This window comes from Lepidochelys olivacea, assembly GCF_965140295.1.
Source record: "Lepidochelys olivacea isolate rLepOli2 genome assembly, chromosome: 10".
In the NCBI taxonomy this organism is placed as follows: Eukaryota; Metazoa; Chordata; order Testudines; family Cheloniidae; genus Lepidochelys; species Lepidochelys olivacea.
In genome coordinates this window covers 14,301,799-14,325,533 of record NC_140420.1, presented here as the reverse complement: position 1 = coordinate 14,325,533, position 23,735 = coordinate 14,301,799, and the positions used below count along the sequence as shown (strand labels likewise).

Sequence of the window (23,735 nt, the reverse complement as noted above, 5' to 3'; positions counted from 1 at the left end):
ATTGCCAAAGCTAGCTCTGTGATTCCCTGGAAAATTGGGTATGTATCGCAAACAATTCTCCCTTGTAAAATGAAAACATCTTCTACCAAAAAATGCTGTCAGTGTTCGAAGAAATGAGACAGAATTTTAAAAAGTAACTATTGATTTTGGATACATTAATTTCTAGGTTCCCAACTTGAGACATTTCAAAGGGACCTGATTTCCAGAAAGTGCTGAGCAAACTCTTAGCAATATTGGTTATTATCTAATGTTCAGGTACTGTATTTGGGGGAACTATGTTAAGTCTAGAGCTTACTGTCCGTGTCTGTAGGGACTCATATTGCTCAAAAGGCATATTGAAGTTGGAAAAGTGTAGAGGAAACTATTTTTTATTTTATTAGAATATACATAAATTGGAAATATTCACAGAGGGCCTGATCCAAGCCCCACTTCAAACCCACTGAAATCAATAGCAATCTCTCCATTGACTTCAGTGGACACTGGATCAGGCCCCTACTGCTCATTGAAGGCCATGGAAAGACTACCACAGCCATCAGTGGGCTTTGAGTCAGAATCATATATTTTTTTGTGGTTGTTTGTGTATTTCGATGTGTTTTCCGTACTCTAAAACACTAATAAAAGAGAAAGTTTTCTGATGTTTCCTTTCCTTTGTCAGCAAACAACATCTGTTTCTATGGTGAGTGCTCATACTACTGCTCAACTGAGCATGCTCTTTGTGGAAAACCAGATCAGATCGAAGGTTCTCTCGCTGCTTTCCTACCTGACCTGTCTTTAGCTAAAAGGAAAACCTGGAGAAATCCATGGCGGCGCTCCTACCATAAACGCAAGAAAGCAGAGTGAGTAGTGGAGACCAAAGGGCTTTCCAGCAGCAGAGCTAATGTATTGCTGGGTAGAAAATAAGCAGTGGTTAATTAAAAAATAAACACAAATTCTGCAGAGGTCTAATCCAAAACCCACTGAAGTCAGTGGGAGCTTTTTCATTGCCTTCAGTGGGCATTAAATCAGGCCCCCTAGACAATGATGTACTTGGAAAAAAATAAATATTTAGAATCTGGAAGAAACACCTGATCCTTGAATGGGCTTCAGTGGGACTATGCCCATGTCTAAAGACAAGCACTTGGATAAGTCTTTTCAGGATCAAGGCCTGTATCTGTGTCCAGTACCGAAGCAGTCAGTCCTAAACAAGTGTTGAGTAGTTTAGATATCTGACTTTGTAATTATTAGAAGGCACACCTGATCTCCTAATTTTTGGATCTGGGAACCAGATATTTTCCTCAAACTCATGATTCTTCTAGAAATTCTAGAAAATTTACCTTCATTCATCAGACACAATCTTTATCAGAATTTGATTTGCTTAAAACAGCCTGTAGAACTGGTTGTACATGTGCTAATCCTAACCCACTGCAGTACAACTAAATCTCTGAAAGGTTTTGTGATACAGAGTAACTTCTAGATCGAATATAAACGATCAACAATATCTCTTTTCCAGATGGGAAGTTGATCCGGATTATTGTGAAGAAGTTAAACAAACACCACCCTATGACAGTGGGACCAGAATTTTGGATATAATGGACATGACAATTTTTGATTTTCTAATGGGTATGTTTCAGATCTTTTAAAATTAAATGCAATGTTTAATTATAGTAAGAACCAGTTCTCCAGACAGTGTTTTGTATAGTTCAGCAATTTTCTAATGCACACCTAGAATTGCAAATACTCGTATGTGCAACCTGGGTAATTGTGAAATATTGCACATTTATTTGGACATATTTGCATCACTGCAGATTAAAAGAACAAAGATTTCTAGAACTATATTGTAAATAAGCACAATGATTAATGTCCTTTTTGACAGTCACACAAAATGTTCTTCATGGAAATTTCGAGCCTCTGCAATACAGTTTACAGTGAATTTCACTCCGTCGTAATGGATGCTTTCTACATGTACATGTCCAGGCTGTGCATTATTGGTAGATCTTTGTACACCTGTGTGCTAGTGCATTGGGTGTGGTAGATAAAAAGGGGACTATTGATTCTCAAGCAGGAAAGATGCAGAACACACCACAAACAGTATTTTTTTTTATGCGCAACCCATTCAGAAATAAAATAAATACTTACAAACACTAGACAAGAGTAACATATCCTAGGCCTACTGTAATGTACTGAACCTGGGGCTACAGCTTGAGACCACTTGGAAACTGAAGCCAGTACAGACTGCAGCTACCCACTGCAAGCAAGATGTTAGAAAACATGCTAAGTAACATAACTAAGAACATAAGAACAGCCATACTGGGTCAGACCAAAGGTCTGTCTAGCCCAGGATCTTGTCTTCCAACAGTAGCCAATGCCAGGTGCCCCAGAGGGAATGAACAAAACAGGTAATCATCAAGTGATCCATCCCTTGTTGCCCTTTCCCAGCTTCTGGCAAACAGAGGCTAGGGACACCATTCCTGCCCATCCTGGCTAATAGCTGTTGATGGACCTATCCTCCATGAATTTATCTAGTTCTTTTTTTAACCTTGTTATAATCTTGGCCTTCACAACATCCTCTGGTTGTGCATTGTGTGAAAAAATATTTCCTTTTGTTTATTTTAAACCTGCTGCCTATTTAATTTCAGCCCTAGTTCTTGTGTTATACTTCCTTATTTACTTTCTCCACACCAGTCATGATTTTATAGATCGCTATCATATCCCCCTTAGTTGTCTCTTTTCCAAGCTGAAAAGTCGCTGTCTTATTAATCGCTCCTCATATGGCAGCCATTCCATATCCCTAATCATTTTTGTTGCCCTTTTCTGAACCTTTTCCAATTGCAATATACCTTTTTTGAGATGGGGCAACCATATCTGCATGCAGTATTCAAGATATGGGTGTACCATGGAGTTATATAGAGGCAATAAGATATTTTCTGTCTTATTATCTATCCCTTTTTTTAATGATTCCCAATATGCTGTTCTTTTTTTTGTTGTTGTTTTGTTTTGTTTTTTGACTGCTGCTGCACATTGAGTGGATGTTTTCAGAGAACTATCCACAATGACTCCAAGATCTCTTTCTTGAGTGGTAACGGCTAATTTAGACCCCATAATTTTATGTGTATAGCTGGGATTATGTTTTCCAGTGTGGATTACTTCGCATTTATCAACATTGAATTTCATCTGCCATTTTGTTGCCCAGTCACCCAGTTTTGTGAGATCCTTTTGGAGATCTTTACTGTCTCTTGGGACTTAACTATCTTGAGTAGTTTTGTATCATCTGCAGATTTTGCCACCTCACTGTTTACCCCATTTTCCAGATCATTTATTAATATGTTGAATAAAACTGGTTCCTGTACAGACCCCTGGGGGACACCACTATTTACCTCTCTCCATTCTGAAAACTGATAATTTATTCCTACCCTTGTGCCCTATTTTTTAAACCAGTTACCAAACCATGAAAGGACTTTCCCTCTTATTCTATGACAACTTACTTTGCTTAAGAGACTTTGGTGAGGGACCTTTTCAAAGGATTTCTGAAAATCTAAATACACTATATCCACTGGATCTCCTTTGTCCACCTGCTTGTTGACCCCCTAAAAGAATTGTATGTAGTACATTGGTGAGGCATGATTTCCCTTCACAAAAACCATGTTGACTCTTCCCCAGCAAATTATGTTCATCTCTGTGTCTGACAATTTTGTTCTTCACTATAGTTTCAACCAGTTTGCCTGGTACTGAAGTCATGCTTACCGGCCTGTAATTGCCGGGATTACCTCTGGAACCCTTTAAAAAATTGGCATCATATTAACTATCATCCAGTCATTTGGTACAGAAGCTGATTTAAATGATAGGTTACAGACTACAGTTAGTAGTTCTGCAATTTCACATTTGAGTTCCTTCAGAACTCTTGGGTGAATACCATCTGGTCCTGGTGACTTATTACTATTTAGTTTATCAATTTGTTCCAAAACCTCCTCTGTAACACCTCAATCTGTGACAGTTCCTCAGATTTGTCACCTAAAAAGAATGGCTCAGGTTTGGGAATTTCCCTCACATCCTCAGCCGTGAAGACCAATGCAAAGAATTTATTTGGTTTCTCCGCAATGGCCTTATCATCCTTGAGTGCTCCTTTAGCATCTCGATTGTCCAGGGGCCCCACTGGTTGTTTAGAAGGCTTCCTGCTTCTGATGTACTTAAAAAAAATTTTGCTATTACTTTTTGAGTCTTTAGATAACTGTTCTTCAACTTCTTTTTGGCCTTCCTAATTATATTTTTACACTTCATTTGCCAGAGTTTATGCTCCTTTCTATTTTTCTCATTAGGATTTAACTTCCACTTTTTAAAGGATGCTTTTTTTTGTCTCTCACCGCTTCTTTTACTTTCTTGTTTAGCCATGGTGGCACTTTTTTGGTTCACTTACTATGTTTTTTAATTTGGGGTATACATTTAAGCTGAGCCTCGATTATGGTGTCTTTAAAAAGTTTCCATGCAGCTTGCAGGGATTTCACTTTTGGCACTGTACCGTTTAATTTCTGTTTAACTAACTTCCTCATTTTTGTGTAGTCCCCCTTTCTGAAATTAAATGCTACAGTGTTGGGCTGCTGTAATGTTTTCCCTGCCACAGGGATGTTAAATTTAATTATATTATGGTCACTATTACCAAGCAGTCCAGCTATATTCATTTTTGGACCAGATCCTGTGCTGCATTTAGGACTAAATCAAGAATTGCCTCTCCTCTTTTGGGTTCCAGGACTAGCTGCTCCAAGAAGCAGTCATTTAAGGTGTCAAGAAACTATTTCTGCATCCCGTCCTGAGGTGACGTACTCAGACAATATGGGGATAGTTGAAATCCCCCATTATTATTGAGTTTTTTATTTTTATAGCTTCTCTAATCTCCCTGAGCATTTCACAGTCACTATCACCATCCTAGTCAGGTGGTCTGTAATATATCCCTACTGCTATATTCTTATTATTCGAACATGAAATTACTACCCATAGAGATTCCATGGTACAGTTTGGTTCATTTAAGCTTTTTACTTCATTTGATTCTACACTTTCTTTCACATATAGTGCCACTCCCCCACCAGCACGACCTGTTCTGTCCTTCTGATATATTTTGTACCCTGGTGTTACTATGGCCCATTGATTATCCTCATTCTACCAAGTTTCTGTGATGCCTATTATATCAATATCCTCATTTAATACGAGGCCCTCTAGTTCACCCATATTATTATTTACACTTCTAGCATTTGTATATAAGCACTTCAAAAACTTGTCGCTTTTTAGCTATCTGCCATTACATATTGTAACTGAATGGGACTCTTTTTCATTTGACTGTTTCTCATCAGATCCTACCTGTATTTTATCATCATCCATCCTCTCCTCTTTACTAGGACATAGAGAATCTCCATTAATAGATCTTCCCCTAAGGGATGCCTCTGTCCGAACCATGTGCTCCTCTGCACCACTCAGCTTTCCCCCAGCCCTTAGTTTAAAAACTGCTCTATGACCTTTTTAATTTTAAGTGCCAGCAATCTGGTTCCATCCTTCCTGGACAGGCTATCCCTTTCCCAAAAGTTTTCCCAGTTCCTAATAAATCTAAACCCCTCCTCCCTACACCATTGTCTCAGACCCTGCAGTTCTGCCTGTCTGACTGGCCCTGTGTGTGGAACTGGAACAGAGAATGCTACCATGGAGGTCCTGGACTTCAATCTCTTACCTACCAGCCTAAATTTGGCTAGCACGACATTAAATATGATTTCACCCTTAGCATAGATAAGGACACTGGGTTTAGCTGGTCATGGTTAATCCTGGACACTAAGTCATGTTTACCATCACGTGAGTTAAGTCATGTTAGTTAATGCCTTTTCTAACAGGATACATTTTGCCCAGTGTAAACACAGGCTCCTTGAGTAGAGAGTCACACCACGAGAATACAATATTGGTGCTTTGTGAGCTCACTGGCTGCCTGGGAGGTGGAGTGTCAGTGTTGATTTTAACTGTAAAAGGTCTTACTGGTTTAGGATTTGGTTATTGCAGAGATTGTCTCCCTGTGAAGTTGAGGTCAGCTGAGGTGCTTGAGCAGGACCCCTCATTATAACAGAGACAGGATAGCTGGCAGGGCATTCTCAGTGAGGGAATTCACTTCCTCTCACTTGGTCCTCCAGAGTTTGGATATGTTCATCACAAACAGGTTGAAAAGCTCATCTTTTCTCCAAGCCTTTTGAAGATGAAGAATTCTGAGGAGGATGCTGGAGATTTCACAGGGTTTGCTGGGAGGTTAATTATTTAGGGCAAGATTGTAGCTTGCCCTATATACCTGCACAGGGGAATAAGGGAGCACAAAAATCTCCTATTCCCTTGGGCTGCATGCGTGGTGGGTTCCAGCATGTGGGGGAGAGTGGGCTCTGTAGAGCTGCTACTTCCACATGTGGGTGGAGAATGGGCAGGCAAGGGTGGGAGTGGGCGGAGACAAGCCTCGTTCTCATAAATGTGCCAGCCAGCCAGAATACTAGAAGTAGCCTGCACTAGAGATAGGACTGTCAGGAGAGAGGGACCTCGAAACCAGATCATGATTTTTACAGCAACTATGCGCTGTGACTTTCACAGGGCAAACCATAATTTAGCCCTTAAAATGGTATGAGAAATTTATCATCTGTTGTTATATGAGAATGTATATTGTAAATAATATAAGAGCTCCCAAATGAAAGGATAGTGATATTTTTAATAAATCAAAAGAAATAAATATTAAAGCATTCCCAATTAATGTGCTAAGTCCTCAGTTGGAAGATAATATAGAATCAAGCTAAAAAGTATTGAACAAAAATATCTTCTGTAATTTGCCACATCTTTTAGCATTTTTCATAGCTAATAATGACTAACTACAATAATTTTTCACAGATAACTAAGAAAGTCAGAAATATTCGGATCATGGCTGAAATAAGCAGCTTCTGGACTATCTGCCAATTTGCATTTAGGAATAACAGTGTAGAGTTGTTATTTTGTTTTGTTCTATCATTATTATCGCTATTGTTATTATTATGATTTATTATTCTCTAGGAAACATGGATCGACATCACTACGAAACCTTTGAAAAGTTTGGAAATGAAACATTTATTATCCACTTAGATAATGGAAGAGGGTAAATATGTTAATAATTTTATTGATCAGTGGAATAATTTTGGCCAGACTAACTTCATGACAACACAGCTATGGAGATAATTTATATATTTAAATGTATACATTATTAATTATTATTATTTATTAGTATTATAGCAGTGTCTAGAGGCCCTAACTGAAATCAGCGATCTGTAGGATTAGATGCTGTACAAACACAGATATGAGACAGCCCCGGCTTGAAGAGCTTTTCATATAAATAGATAAGACAGACAAAGAGTGTGAGAAAGGAAGTATTATTATCCCCATTTCACAGATGGGGAACTGAGACCAAGAGAGATTATATGAATTACCTGAGCTGATAGGGGAAGGCTGTGGTACAGGTGGGATTGAACCCGGATATCCTGAGCCTCGGTCCTGTTCATTAATCACAAGACCATTCTTCTGCTCTTGTAATATAATTACCTGCATTCAATTTCCACCCAGAATAGTAAATCCCCATCAATTTAAGACACAATCTTTGTTTTGTTCTTTGGCTTGAAAAGGCCGGTTGAGAGAATTTTGAGGCCCGGGTACATTTTCGCTGGGGCCCCACCCGCTCCCACTTCACCCAGATTTGACCCGAATTACAGATATTTGGGTGGGGGGGCTAAGCTCAGGAACTTGGTACCATTGTCTCCCCATCTTGTCAGTCCTTGATCATGCGCCCAGTGGCAAAACTCCCATTGCCTTCACTGATCAGGCCCTATATTCCTAAAGATTGTTTTTCATTTTCTGGAATGAAAAGATGCAGTTGTGGGTTAGACATTGAAATACCCTTTGTCATTTCATCCTTTATTTTTCAATAGGTTTGGAAAATATTCCCATGATGAGCTCTCAATATTGGTGCCTTTAACCCAGTGCTGCAGGTATGTCTTATTTTGGTATCTGTAATGAGCCCTGTTTTTCAGCTGGCAGGACTGAAATGCTCAGGAGTGAGCCATGTGCTGCATAAACCACTCATTTAAGGTGCTCTGGGTATTGTTGGACATCTAGTGTTGACCAACGCGATCTGTTTGTTGAATTGGTGCTTACAAAGCTGAGGCAGTGACAGCAGTCAAATGTGATGAAAACAGATGCAAAAGAGGTTTTCTGTCTATGGATTTCCCATCGAGATGTGCACCATGCTGAGCTTGACCTAGAAGACGAGTTTTCAGATAGAGATTGTACACCACTACCCATGTACTGTAGTTGCCTGAGAAGTTCATATGCATGTTTTTCCAGCTTAATTGTTTTCTGGGGTTTTTTTTAAATGCTTGTTTATTGGGCACAGAAATTGTCTCTAAATGTTGGGTTTAGTCTTCCATGCAATTTCATTTAAAAGCTATGGGCAGTATGTTCTTGTTAAAAAGTTCTGCACTGATGCTCTTTGGGTACTTAGGAGCCTAAATCCCACTGATTTTAGAGACAGTTAGGCACTTAAGTCCCTTTTGAAAATGAGACTTGGGCTCTTAAGTCATGTAAGCACTTTGAAATGTTACTCAAAGTCTTTTTTTTTTAATGTACATACCTCATTTGCATCAGTAGAAAGAGATTTTCAGCAAAACTATTTCAGTTACGTCCAGCGCAAACTTCCGATTTCTTCAACTTTTTGTGATTGTCGAGTCTCTTTGGCCTAAGTAAATTTTGAAAAATGGGAATTAGGTTCCTAACACACTTAGAGAGTTTTGAAAAATTTTATCCTTAATGTCACTGGCCAAGAATTTCAGATGTGACTAATGATACTGGGTGCCTTAATTTTGGGGTACCCAACCTGAGAAACTTCAAAGGGGACTCCGATTTCAGATGGTGGGTGATCAGCACTGTCTCAAAATCAGGCCTTTTAAATACATCTCAAGAGGGCATTTAAAAATTGAGCCACCTGAAACGACTAAAGAATTTTGAAAATGTTGGCCACTCGTTAAGAATATGTGCCTGACATATTACATATGTACCATGTTTTCTTATGTCAGTGTCTTCCACGTTATCATGAGAAGGGTTATTTCAATTCTGTCTTTTATGCCACATGTAATAAAGCGAAACTCAAATATTGATTTACCCTTTTCCCTTCATTCCTAGAATAAGGAAGTCTACCTATCTACGATTACAGTTATTAGCCAAGGAGGAATACAAACTAAGTCACTTGATGGAGGAATCTTTATTAAAAGATAAGGTTGCACCCATCCTTTATCAGCTACACCTAGAGGCAATGGACAGGAGGCTACGGATTGTTCTGAAAGCTGTTAGTGACTGTATAGAAAAAGATGGTTATGTTAATGTGGTTGAAAATGACTTTGACACTGATGTTAACACTATTACAACCAAAAGGTAGTGAAATCATATGACTGCATTTTTACTAGCTAAGTAAAGAAGATAAAAAAAAGTCTTGCAAAAGACTGTGTATGCAACTTTGTGAATTCAATGAATTCAAAAATGAGATATAATTGTTCCCAAAGTAGGTAAAGTGTAGACTCTGTGAAGGATTAGTTAATTAACAAAAATAAGTCTAATGTGATGCTTTTAAATAGTTCCTAAATCAGAATATGAAAAGGTTTGGAAAATATTGAAGTCACTGACAGGTGACTCTAGTCTGGTGGCAAAACACCTCCTGCTCTTTTTGTATAGAAAGGAGGCCTTTATTTAATATTTTGTATTTATATATGGTATATCTATGAAAACCACAGATACCTACTACCAAATTTAACAAAAGAGGGACAGCATAGTTTTGTGATTCACAATTTATTCTTGGTGACAGTCCACTTAGTATTTTGTGTTAACCCTTTAAGTGCTCTCATTCACTGTACCTACTTTAAATTGAATGCTTTGTTTTTCAACTACTCAGCATTTAAAGGGTTAAGACAGGTGAACTTTTAAAAGCAAAAATAACAGCCACAACAATAATAAGTACAGTGATTAGCTGGAAGGGGATTTCGATAACTGTGCATTGACAAGAATACTTGAATGTTGGTTTTACAGAGTGATGTAAAATGACAAGTTGTACTATTTATCCATCAGACAGTAGCAGCTCTGATCTTTCTAGACTATCGTAGTAGGGCTGTTACTTTTCCAACTTTGCTTTTGATAGTTTTGTGTAAATATATACATATATGAGTAAAAGCTGCTTTCGGCAGCTTCTAGGCTTACTTTTGCAGCATTTTTGTGGAATTGTTTGCAATGTGGTAAAAGTGCAATAAAGATATGGCAAATGTGTAGCCAGAGTGTCTGCATGGATTCATTTAAATTGCAAATATATTTCAAAGGAAAAGTATACACTAACTAAATATTTGGGAAGTACATGTTTAATTTGCAATCACATTTTGCAGTTCTAGATAGAGCTGGTTGTGTCAGAGCAGACAACAGATGGGTAATATACATTGAAATTCTGCAGCAGCTTTGCTACTGTGCACGCAATTGTGGTATTTAGCAATAGCCCTGAATACAGGCGCATGCAGCTGGTTACTGGCCCAGGAAGAGCTCTGGGAGGTAACATGACTCCTAGAACCACTGTGCTTCCTTGAAAAAAGAACAGGAGTACTTGTGGCACCTTGATTTCCCAAGTCCTCTTTGACACAGTGCAGCTGCTTTCCCTTGTGTGCTGGGCTAGGTCTATAGACTGGTAAAGAAGTTTTAACAGAGCCGTATCCCCACCTCTTCCCCCTGCCTGCCCTTTGCAGCCAGCCTAGGAGTGCATCGAGGAAGCAGTCCTTTGTTCTTCCCAAGCACAAAATGCCAATATTCCCACAATGGGCAAGGTGCAGAAGGCTCTATACTCTCTCCCCTTGAACCTGTGTGTATTCAAATCTTTTAATGAGTGCTAAGGAGAGCAAACACAGGGTGTAGTCTACAGGGTTTATTACTACTGTTATTTTATTACTTTCCTTCTCTTAATTACCTTTATTCTGAAGTAACAGAGAGGTAGACAGTGCATTGGCAGGATTTTCCTAGGAGCAGGAGAAGCTGCAGTGTTTGTTGTTAGCGGTGAGACTTCATTTTGAGTCAGGCGGAGGAATCCAGTTGGCTAGAACCTGGGACTAACAGACTATAAAGCCCGCTCCACAGGGAAGGAGCTGATTTCAGTTACAGAGCCCTGTCTGGTTACACCTCTGCCCCAGCTCAGATAGGTTTCTCCAACATGGAGCTCAGTTGTGTCAGAAGTCTGCCCCTGGTCCTGAAAAAGCTCATTCCAGCTTGTAAGTTTAGTACACCTCAAGAGTTAAGTTTAGCCTTGGGGAATAGCTAAACAGAGTAGGTCTCTTCTTCCTGAAAGTGTGGAGTAGCTCAGGAGCCTACTCCAGTTAAGGGCTTCCATTTAAAGATTTCTTAGTCATAATAGGGGGAATCTATAGAGGGATGTTTATTTTTTATGAAGCCGCTGCTGGTCTGTAAGTTAAATTAACAGCCTTCCTATGGGATCTTAGACTAAAATTCACTCATTATTCCTATATTTCAATAGACTCCTGACTCTTTGCTCTCTGTTTCCTGCCCTGCACTTTGACCATATGGCATGACCATAGTGTGACAATGCTGCAGCTCTGTAATTAACCCAAAAAATGCGTTCCTGTGTTTGAAATAAAAAAAACAAAAAGGGGGTGGGGATGAAGGGGCTTCATTTCCAAACCTATTACATTTATAAAAACCAGAAGTGCTTCCCTTCTGCTTTAACCTTCAGAATAGCATTACCTTTTTAAGATACATACATCAATAGCCTAGATGAAAGAAAGGCTAGCCCATGGTCAGGTGGCTAGCCTGCGACTTGGGAGACCAGGTTTCAATTCCCTGCTACCTGACAGGCTTCCTTCTTTTTCAGCCGGTCATTTAGTGTCTATTAGTTCCTTATCAGTCAAATGGAGGTAACAGCACTACCCTACCTCCTAAGGGTATTGTGAGGATAAGTACATTACAGAGTCTGTGATACTCAAATCAAATGGTCTGGTAACAGAGGGCATACAAATACCTCAGCTAGAATCCATCAAGTTGCTGAGCACCTTCGGCTTTGTTTCAGTGGGAATTGAGGGCACTCCTGACGTGAGCTAAAGCACCTTGAAATCAATGAAAAGACTCTTATTAATTAATTTTAATGGGCTTTGGATGACTTCCTTAGTCCATGTCTTGCAAGAAGCTCACACCAATGTGTAGGAGCTGAAGCTAGGAACTAGAATTTTGGCCTGTGTTAATTTTCCTTTTGCTGCTTCTGTGAGGGAAACTCATCAAATTATTGTCTTGTCTTGTTTTGACTTTTTGATTTATTTATTTTTTGCACATGCACATGGGGGAGGGGTGTGACTCAAAGCCACCTTTCTGATGCTCTGGCCCAAAGCAGTTCCCCCCGTAGCTCAGAGCAGCCTAAGGAGGACTCAGTGCCCTGCTAGGATAGCTCTCTGCCTCTTTACTGGTGGTGCAACGTGGACAGAAGTCTGGGTTCAGGATCTGTCCCTGTCTTTCAACAGTGAAAATATGTACGGGTTTTTTTTTCCTCATTCAAACAAAGGGATTTGCTATGTTGTGGTGAAATCCACGCACATGCAAAGAGCCAGCCCAAGGTCTGTTAAACACTTAACTCCTGTTTAAAGTCTATTTTGGGGACTTAACTGGCACCTAGGCTTTGTGCTGTCCCTTTGCACAGGGTGGGTTTCACCGGGGTGGTCTTGTGTACCTGTTGTTAAGGTTGATGAAGTATATATGCTCATTGTGTAGAGGCTGTTCACCTTATCAAACATGTATGACAGCCAGATTAGTGCAATGAGATGCAATTGCTCTGAAGGGGCTGTCGTTGTTGATTAGGTCAATAATCCATGAACTAAGGAGGATTAATATGATAGAGGGGAACGTCTCTTTAGGAGTCCTGCACATCTATCAGGCCAAATATTCACTATAGAAAAAAGTACCTGAATGCAGTTTTATTCAAAATACCACACATTAGAATGTGTAACACAAGATATGTGAAGAATATCACCCAAAGAAGCTTCTATAGTCTCTCAGGGACCTAACATATTCAGCAAAGTGCATGTGGTATTCACAGTAAATATTTGAACAGATACATCGTGTGGCTTTTAAAATGCCTAATTGCAAATTTACCTGACAGCCTGGAATAGTGATGCTGTTTTCTTGAGTAATCAAGATGTGAGAGAGACTTGTTTGTTTGTTTGTTATTTAACCGCCTAAGAAAATTCACAAATAAACTGTTCTAGTGTGAAGTAAGTATTTGTTGCATGCTGCCAACCTGGTCAGCACCGGTCAGAGCATGGGGTAGCTAAGATCCCTACCTTAAGGAGTTTGCAGTGTAATAACAGCACAAGGTGTTTCTTGTGTGGGAAATAAACAATGGCTGGAAATGAGAGGTAACTCAGTAGACTGTCTCCCAGTCTCCTTCTGGATGAGCAGGCAGCAGCTGAGCTCAAGTGAGACTTGATACAAGAGATGGAGGACTGTCAAATAAGCACCATGAGCATTCTCGCTGTTGTGACTGGAGCCCTTCATGTGTGTTGAGGCCTTCAACTGAAGTCAGTGGGATGCTTCACTTGTTCAAAGCTAGACCCATGCTTAAGTACCTTGCTGAATTGGGGCCTGAATAAGCGTAATTCTTAGCATCAGATTTCTAGCGCTAACACATTTGCAGATTAAAAATTTACTTCCCATAAATTTTTTTCCAATGTTGCCTTAAAATGTTGTGTCCATGAACACTCCTGCTGGTGCACTTGTTTGCTAGGCAGACACAAACATAGTCTAAACAAATTCATTTTAAAATGTAAAATGGATATAGGAGGAAACACTTTAGCAGCACCAGGCAAGTTAGCATCAGGGTCTTTGATTTTTTTTGCCTATTAGACAATTCTGGATCTACTTGCAAGTATTTTTTACAAACAGAAATGTGCCTGTAAGAATGGCACATTGGTAGCCTACAGCTATGCCACCTCAGGCTGTGGACTTGTCAGATTGGATTAACTATTTGCTTCTGTATTTATATCGCTAAAACACCCATCCAGTGCTCAGGGGACTGTGTGGAAAAAATATAAGCTATTCAGTTTGATAGTTCAAGAGACCTAAAGAACTAAGCTGGGTCAGACCTGGTCAGGGCTTGGTTAGAAGACCTCCAGGGGGAAACCTACGTGCAAGTTGGCAATGGTGGCACTGATTTAGTAATTGTGACTCTTTCCTCCATTACTGAACTGATCTGCTAGCCTGGTCCTAGGACAGAGGTTGCCAAACTATAGTCTGGGAGCCACTTGTGACCACACAGCTCTCTGAAGATGTGTTTTATTGGTTCTGCCTTATTTCCAACTGCTAAATTGCATTTAAAATATGTTAAATATTTTCCTGGGTTTTTTTTTCCCCATTCATGCAGCTGATGTAGTCACCCCATGGACGTTAGGGAATGGTGAATGGTAGGGGAGGTAGGCCCTCTAGACAGTGTCTGTATTCACATGTATTCCACGTTATAAAAACGGTTGAAAACGCTTGTGCTAAAGGACGAGCAGGCTGCTAGAGGTGCTGTCTTTCAGCCAAGCCTTATTACTGAAACCTTGAATAGCTGTCGTCAGTAAAATTACATTTAACACAATTTACATTTAACACAAGAACAGGATTGTTAGCCAGTGGGGTCTCAGCTAGAGGTAGACCCAAACTCAAAATCTCAGCTCTGGATCCAGTTCAGATTGGAGTTGGTAGCTTAGGCTGAATCAGAACACCCCAAAATTTGGAAAGCATCAGATCTGGATTTGAAATCTCCAAGTGTATGACTGTTGTGATCTGGGAGGTTTACTTATATTTGTGTCTTTGCCACACTCCAGCTAGGACAGGCATATTCTGCTTGCTTAAATTCCCCTTCCAGTTTAGCTAGGTAAGATATTTATTGATTGATTTATTACATTTATTGAAATGCTAAAAAGGATGCCTAACCATACAGGTAACCTTAACATAGCTTAAAAATACATAGTAAAAGCAGTGCAATTCAAGATAACCCACTAGCAGTAAGCCAGGCCATTTAAAAGCTCAGAACCCCCGGACTGGTGCTGTTCTAATGGTTGCTGCATCTCACTCCAGATGTGGCTGCATGTTGAAGTGGAGGAAGCTCTCTATATATGTACAGTTCTGTGAAGCACCTGGATGTTTGCAAAAGGCTCTATATATCACTTAATACATATACTCTGTGTGCATCTTCTCAGCCCTATGTGCATAGATCAAAGGCTGAATAGTGCATAGTGGACAAAAGATTAATGTTAAAGCTGTCAACACCACAGAAGATATACAGCTGTGGAAGATCCGAACAGAAATAAAAACTAGCATGGCAAGCTCATTCTAGGATTTTTATCACAGGCTGAGGTGTGAGCCAGGAACACAGCTTGAAGCCCTGATCTCAGACTGAGCCCTGGCAGTTAGAAACAAATCTTGTTTTGACTTGAAAATTGAGCAAATTTGATATGCAAGTCATTGATGGAGAAAAAATATGTAATACCAAGATGTCAAGTTTCTTGGTGTTATTTCTCTAACCTTAGACACACTGCACAGAAGCTGAAAAAATGTATATTTTTTGGTCAGAGATTGGCTTTATGAAACATAGTCTCCAGTGGTATTTTCTTTAGAGCCTCCCTGAATGCTGATGGTAGGATGGTTTAAGTCTTATCCTTGCACACAGAGTCTCTGCTATTGGGAGAATTTTACAAATAACTAAATTAAAAGTCTCTCGCAGTCAGTCCGTAGAGTGAAGTTTGTACCATTCTCCATATAAATGGCCCTTTCTGCTGATTTCAAATAATTCCTTCTTAATCAGTAAAGTCAATGGGAGTTTTATGGAAGCAGGATTAGGCCCAGTTTCCTCCTTGACTGCCCATTCACAGACGAATGATCTCACTGACCTTTCTCATGGGCTTCTTAGTTATATGCTTAAAGATTTTATGATTATTTGTCTTCTCTCTATATATCTTTGATATTTATTCTCCTGTTTGCTTCACTGCATTGCCGTTTTTAAAGGATGCTTTTTTGGCCTGAACAAGCTTTCCTAAATTCATTTTTATAAATCGAGGCATCCATGGCAGAGTCACTGCATTGTAATTGCAGCTTCATTTAAAGGATGACAATAGCATTTAGAAGAAATTAGTCACAACAAGTTTCTGTATCTTGATCCCATATGGAAAGGAAGTCACTTTTGGACAAGTTGATTAGATCTCCCTTACAGGAGAAAATGTCTATATATAATAATAAATTGTGCCCCTGTAGCACCTACCAGTTAAGAATCTCAAAGAAATTTCCAGACATTAATGAAGTGAGCCTCTCAAAATCTCTGAGGTAGATAAGTCTTATTAGAACTGGGTGTATCAAAAAAAAAGTATCTGATCAACAAATCACTGTATTCCATAAAAAGAACAGGAGGACTTGTGGCACCTTAGAGACTAACCAATTTATTTGAGCATAAGCTTTCGTGAGCTACAGCTACAGCTCACGAAAGCTTATGCTCAAATAAATTGGTTAGTCTCTAAGGTGCCACAAGTCCTCCTGTTCTTTTTGCAAATACAGACTAACACGGCTGCTCCTCTGAAACCTGTATTCCATAAATGATTCATCTAGATCAGAATTTACAGTAACACCGCACAGGACAGGCTAAAGACCCAGGGAGAACGACAGGGTCTGTGTGTGTCTGACAGCCCCAGTGAAGAATGTCCATTGGCATTAAGGATGGTGCAGGCCTGTCTTCTCCACCATGACAGAGGCTGTGAGCACTATTGGAATGGACTTCTCCCTACGCCCTGGCAATACTAGCAGACCACAAGAAACCACTGCACAGCTTTGGGCTGCTCCGCTAGTGCAAAGATGGCCTGAAACTGCTGTGAACCTCTGGGATTATTCCAGTGTCAGAAGATCACTGGGTGATGTGACGCTGCCAGAGAGACTCATATGCCATGTTCCTTCCTCTGGCTAGCACTGAGGGGACAGCCATGGGAAAGGAGTTGAGGGTGGAGTGTCCCTGAGCTCCAAGGATTCCTGGCTGCCTTAATGGCCTTGTAGGGTTGTTGGCAGGCAGCACAAGTTAGTGCAGCCTGTGGGCTTCCTATTGATTTAAGAGGGAAAAATCCACCTCCCGCAGGCTTTAGAGATGACCTACAGCAGCCTAAACTCATTCTGAAATGGGTGGAGACAGGACTATGGGATCTCCAAGTTCTCACCTGGCCCACTCTTAAAATGCGCACTTCTCTCTGATGCACAGGCTACTTCCATGGAAGACAGGATGTGAACTCCCCCTCCATGGCCCTTCCAAATCCTGCCACATCCCTTGTGAATGAGAACTGTCCTAGAGAAGAACATTAGGATTTTCTCATTTTACGACCTGGTTCAATGCACATTGAGGTTAATTGAAAACCTCCCATTGACTTCAGAGGCCTTTGGATCAGGCCCTCAGTGACTGTGAGGATCAGTGAAACTGAGGTTCTTGCATGAGCCTTCAGAAAACACATTTCAAATTATCATACTGAAAATTAAAAGAGTCGATGGTTGTGACCAATGTTGCCTCTAATTTTTGACAGGCCACATGCGCAAAAAATTTCTTCTGTGCAAATTGTCGTGCGTGCGGTGTTTCGCCGTGCGCACGGGGTTTAGGATCTGGGTGCACGCGTACAGCTTAGAGGGAACAGTGGTTTGTGACAGCATTTTATTTGCTCTCATGTTTCTCTCTGTAGTTACAAGTGAAGAAATAACCCTTTAGCTAGTTGTATGGGGTTCAGAGTGTTGCAACAGGTGAGAATAAATAAAATAGGCATCAAGCAATGAGGCCAAGAAGTCAGAGGCAAAAGAAATAAGGCATCTAGTCTTGTGTAGTCTGGAAAGAGAATACAAACCGACTAACAGGCTACTGCATATTTATTAGAGCATTGCACATGTCCTCTCTCTTCTTATTACAGAACCCTAACTCTGACCTGTCATGTTTGATTAGCATTTTAAAAGCTTCAGACCTTTATTTATCCGGTCTCCACCCTTTGCGCCACAAAATGGGTAATTCAGACATTCAGTGCAGAGGACTCATGGGTATGTTTCCTGTCTAACAACATCCCACGCCAGCATGACAGCCTAGGCATTATGCATTCATCTATTTTGCTATAAATTGTGGTGAATTGACTGATTAGGCACCATTACTTCCAAACAACACACTTCTTGTTTATCTATCAGCGGACAAACTCCTCTGCAGTGGACCCTGGAGTGGTCTAAGTCAATGTGAAACAGCCTGGTGTATGCCGTGCTGGGGTATTGTTCGCATCTCTTGGGTCCACTGTTCAGTCCTCAGCCTTCTACTCTAAGCTGCAAGCACCCAAGAAATAATGAGCTTCCAGCATAACAAGGGATATAACTGACCCTCTACAAAGCTTGATTCAAATAATTTTAAGCAATGAAACCATCGGTAATAAAACTAGAATATATATATATATATATATATATATATATATATATATATATATATAAATAGCAACATCCTTTAGATTAAGCAAAATAGAGTTAATTTTTTAAAAAACAAAACCTAGAGATATCTGCTATTTTAAAAAGGAAGATCTTTAGTGTCACTGTATTGAAACCTTTCCCTCCATGTCACTCTCTCACACACACCCACACATACACACGCACGCACGCACCCCATCACTGCAGCAATGATAGGACTCATTAATTTAATATTCATTATGCATTTTGCCAGCCCGGAGGATGGACCAGAAGAGGCTTATCACACCAGAGCATACAATAGTTCTCCATGCTCTTCACTGCCTCTCATCACTTCTGAGTGATGTCTGGCCTCATCTTCACAGCCCTGAATATGCAAGGGTGGAATGGTCTCAAAGGCAAGTCTTTCCTCCGTGGCCACACTCGATATTATAGATAGGGGAGAGGAGACTGACTGGAACAGACACTTCGGGAACAGACACGTGGTGCTCTTGACTGACGTCCCTAAGGGGTGACATTCACTATCACTAGAGACTACTGTGTGCCCAGGTCTCGTTAAGCCATTAAAAAGCCAATATTTGCCACCCATTGCTGCACACTTGCCACTGATTTCTCCAGTTATAGGGGGAAATTCTGGTTAGCTTAGATACCATCATGTCTGTCAGCGAATGCTGATTTTATAACTGTAGAATCAGGCATAAGAACCTCTTGCCTCCCCCAATAACAGAACTAAAACATGGGTTGTTATTATTTTCCTGGAAGTGTGCCACAAAACAGACACCACTGAGCTGAGTAGCTAACATGAGATCTGAGACCTCACTGGAGGTTGATGATAGGAGCTATGCTGAGCGGCACTAGCTGAAGAGCTGACTTATCTTTGGAAAGAATGCATGTGGTCTTTTCCTCAGGTATATGGTGCTCTCGGGATGGGCCCACTAGAAGTACAGAGAGGGATGAGAAGAACTGAATGAGGAGTTCCTGACTTGGGGTATGTTGGTCAGAAGCACAGGGCACTGAACGTGAATGGGCCACAGCTGTGTGACACGCTCTCCAACACCAACTGGAAAAGTGGATTTGCAGCCCCCCAAACATGAGAGGTTTAAAAAAGGTAAAATCCATGTTGTGTGTTGCCAGATGGTTCGAGGCAGAGAGGACTCTGCTTGACACAGCTGCTCAGTGACGCTGGAACACTTCTAATAGTAGGGGTGCTGAAAGCCTTTTACCTCATGCCCCCTCCTTGCCCCGGTCCAAGCCCCCTCACCCCCATGGCCCCAACTTTGAGGGCCATGTCTCTGGGAGGGGGAACCCATACAGGGGCAAGGGGGTCGGGCACAGGGTCAGGAACGGAGCCCCAGGCACAGGGCCAGTGGCCAGGACCCCAGCAGTGGAGCCCCAGGAGCTGGGGGCTGGACGCAGGGCCTCAGGAGCGGAACCCCAGGAGTGGGGCATGGGGCCAGAAGCGGGGCTCCGGGGCCAGGGCCAGAGCCCCAGGTGCAGAGCTGGGAGTGGAGGGCCAGGCGTGGAGCCCGAGGCACGGGGCCAGCAGCCAGGGAGCAGGGTACAGAGCTGGCAACCGGGACCCCACATAAAACCTCAGGGTGCTGCAGCACCCCTAATTCCTTCATCTATGCAGCTGCTGGGCCTGGCACTGGCAGATCATGTTTCCCACCTGCACAGCTCAGTCAAGAGGGACAGAAAGCCCCCAATGCAACTTTTCAAAGCCTAGGATTAAAGTAATGACCCCTATTGCTGTGGTGGTGAGGGGGATCACAGAACAAGGTGGGAGGAGCAGCAAGCATGGAGCTTGGGCCTATGTGCTAATATTTCAGGCAATAAACAAACAAACAAACGTGGATGCAACATGTGGGGGGCGGGGGGAGCGGCGGCTCTGTGCCAAGATGTCACCAGGGCTGTTACACTCAACCTAACAGAATGCAGGATCTCCTAATGGAATTTTATCATTTGAATTACATTTGAAAATAACATCTTTTGGGACCGTTCTGTGCTAGCTAGAAAAAGCAAAGCTGATGACTTAGATCTCTCAAGAGCAAACCAAATTCTTGTCCTTACATGCTAGGATCGTATTTGTGTCCCAGATATTAGTGCCAATGTTGAGCTATGTCAAGCATGCTTATTGCTGCCATGCTGATCTCAGCTTGATGTAACAAATCATGACATGGCAAAATGTGTTTGGAACTGCCCCTAGCATCATCTCATCTTGATGTAGCAATGATAGAGGGGATCTTCCCTAAATTTCTCCTATTGTGTTTCACAAAGCTGCCATCCTTAAGTGTTTTTGTTCTCTCTCTTGCAGAATTTATAACCCTTAAGAAATTGGGAGTTTCATTTTCTCCTGGCTTTGAAAATATGTTCTAATTTATGGGATAAGATGTGTGGTAATTGAGTTCACAACTGAATGCCAAGTCTTTTCTGATCCCCTGGGGTTTTCCTGGGAACTAGATATATATTCCAGTATGTTTCAAGTAAAAATAATGAATGAATGAATAAATAAATACATGAATAACAGCATGCTTCATTTTGTCTATCTCATGGAGACAGAGAGAATTTTTAAATATCAGGAATGTGCTCATTATGCAAAAACAACAAAGCAGATGCAAATATTCATAATAAATATATTAGAAATCTTGTTTTAGCTCCTAGAGGACAAATGCAACAGCAAAACTGGGTATGATTATAATTTTTCTTCCTCCCCCGATGGTATCTTCTTATTTGAATATGTATCTGCTTAATCTGGCTGTATCTAGAAGTATGGAGTCTATTGTGATTGGAAAAGCAAGCTATTAAAGCTACATTCTTTGACATTTCAAATGTGGAGACTGAGCCAAAACCCACTGAAGTCACTGGAAAGACTCCATTGACTTCCAAAGGCTTTGGATCAAACCCTAAATTTATTGGTGATCTCATGACCATTAGCTGCTGAGTGTGTGATTTTTGTCAGTTACATTTTACACTTTTGCAGCCCTTTCCATCTGAGGACCTCAAAGTAGATGACAAGGGGGGCTGGTACATAATATAAATAGGGCTATTCATCATTACCACTATTTAATCACGACGAAAATGATGCATTGATAATTGGGTGTCTTCATAATGATTGCACAGTGCCTAGAGCATCGGATAGGGTCCTTTCATACATTGAAATAGATCAGATAAGTATTCTACTGTGGAGAAAGAAGTCAATCTTTATTCAGCATGAATAATGATGAAAATAAGGGTTGGTCATGACAGAGTCATTCCATGCCTTGCTATGGTAATTTGCGCAGTGTCTGTAAATGGGGGAAAAAAACGGTCGTTTACACTCTTCTGAAAAATGCTGACGGACCTCAAAGCTTTGCAAATCACTTCAGTATAAACAAAGATCCTGGCTGTGTCCATGACTACCCCTTTAACTGGCAGTTTTAATTCATCCCCCCCACCCTCACCCCACCTCCAATACTGAAAATATAAAGAGCGAGGGTACAGGTGGGGACATAGGATTGAAACTGCAAGGGTGGATAGGAGGGAATGTCGGAAAGAACAGGAAAATGCATGGAACGCAATCTAGGTCTCCACCTCCTGCTCAAGATGTGGCTGATGCATGGAAGGTCTTGCAGCGGGTGCTCAGCGGTACCGATGAACCTCCCAAAAACAATCATTCCAAAATCTATTTTTATCTCTTTTTTATATTAAATGGTGTTTGATTTCCCTAAATCCCACCCAGCCACTAAGCCACTCCAAACTGGCAATGAACCTCTCTGAAAGCAGAACTCCAAAATGAAAACGAAGAATGAAAATCAAAAGCCAAAGTAGTCAATGAAAAAGTGAAAAACAAAGTTTCATCAAAAAACAGAAAATGTCGAGCCTATTTACAAAAATGTCCAGTTTCAAAAAATGGCCACATCATTACAATTTTTTTCTTCAAATGGCAAATTTCAACCACTTCTGCTCGGCAAGTTCTTCTATTCTACTCAGGTTCTTATACTGCCTTGCCACTGTAGTATCTGAACACCTTCTAGTAATGCATTAAGCGATGTGACTAACATTTTTCTTGTGTGGCTCATTTTCTCTCTTATCCTCTCTGCAGGGGGAGAATTATGTGTGCAGTGGAGTGTTTTATTTTGTTAGGATTTTGGTTTGGGGGATTTTTTTAAGCGTACACATTGCTCTATGTTTATACCGGAGAAGGCAGAGTCACAAAAGTGCCCCTTGCACTGGGAGCAGAAGGTAATGATATCTGCTGTGGTCCTTAGCTCCTGTGCGAGTTCATTCCACAGACTCAGACTGGCCCCCAAGAAGGCTTTGCCTCCTGTACTGCCCTTATGTTAGAAAGTTTCATTTTGCCAGAGATGCTGAGTTGTCGACTCCGGCTTTCAGTGGCGCTATGACAATATGCACCAGCTGAAGATCTGCGAATCAGAATCAATGGAAAACAACTTTGCATTGCAGTTTCCCGCTTGACCAAGATTTTTCGGATGTGCACATACATGTAATCTGATGCCAGGGTTTCTTCTAGACTCTTTTTGCAGTAACATTAACAAATCACTCTCTGTCAGACACACAAATACATAATGACATATGCAGTCATGGTATCAGTAAAATTGTCCAATAATTCCATATTCCTGGATGCATTTATTTTTTTAGAAACATAAATGTGAAAAGAGAACAAAATACACTCATTCAAACTAAAAGCAGACAAAACAAGCTTTGGCATGACACACTGTACACAAGAAAGGCCTGCCTAACAGAGCTACAAGAGGTATTTAGGCCCTGGTGATCTACCTGGTAAAAGAACCCGAAGAGGAGCATTAATGAATTATATGAGTAAAAGAGCCTGCTTAAGCTAGCTGCAGTGCTTAGCAGAGCAGCCTATGTACAAAAAACGAAAAAGAAGAACTGTGTCTTTACTACAGTGGTGTTTTTCTCTCTCCAAGCAAGACTTTTTTGCAATCTCATTCATCCTCTCAGACATGTCAAAGAAAAGGTCCCTCACTCCCTCTGCTTTCCAATGTTTAATGAGCTACTTTTTTGTGTAGGGCAATGGTCTTAAAGGCACTATAAAGAATAAAGGCCAGAGTGAAGTCATCTGCTTCCAGACCCAGAGAAGACATAGCTTAGATAGGAGTATAGTGTGACACTTGAGACTTATTGAGGTCTACACATTCATAGTCTTCTCAGAAGCCCCTGAGGTGAGGGTGGGGGGGATGAATTAAAACTGCCAG

At 40.9% G+C, this 23,735-nt stretch overlaps 1 protein-coding gene across 1 annotated transcript in view; it reads left to right on the top strand.

Annotated features, from left to right (window-relative positions):
• The window catches only part of FAM20C (FAM20C golgi associated secretory pathway kinase), an 82,052-nt gene extending 71,736 nt beyond the window's left edge, over window positions 1-10,316 (top strand). Inside the window, exons 6-10 of the mRNA XM_084641545.1 lie at window positions 656-836; window positions 1,490-1,599; window positions 7,030-7,111; window positions 7,935-7,994; window positions 9,184-10,316. Of these exons, the coding sequence (XP_084497671.1) occupies window positions 656-836; window positions 1,490-1,599; window positions 7,030-7,111; window positions 7,935-7,994; window positions 9,184-9,436 (686 nt within the window). The 3' untranslated portion in view covers window positions 9,437-10,316. The remainder of the gene's footprint in view (window positions 1-655; window positions 837-1,489; window positions 1,600-7,029; window positions 7,112-7,934; window positions 7,995-9,183) is intronic.
• Window positions 10,317-23,735: the final 13,419 nt, after the last annotated feature.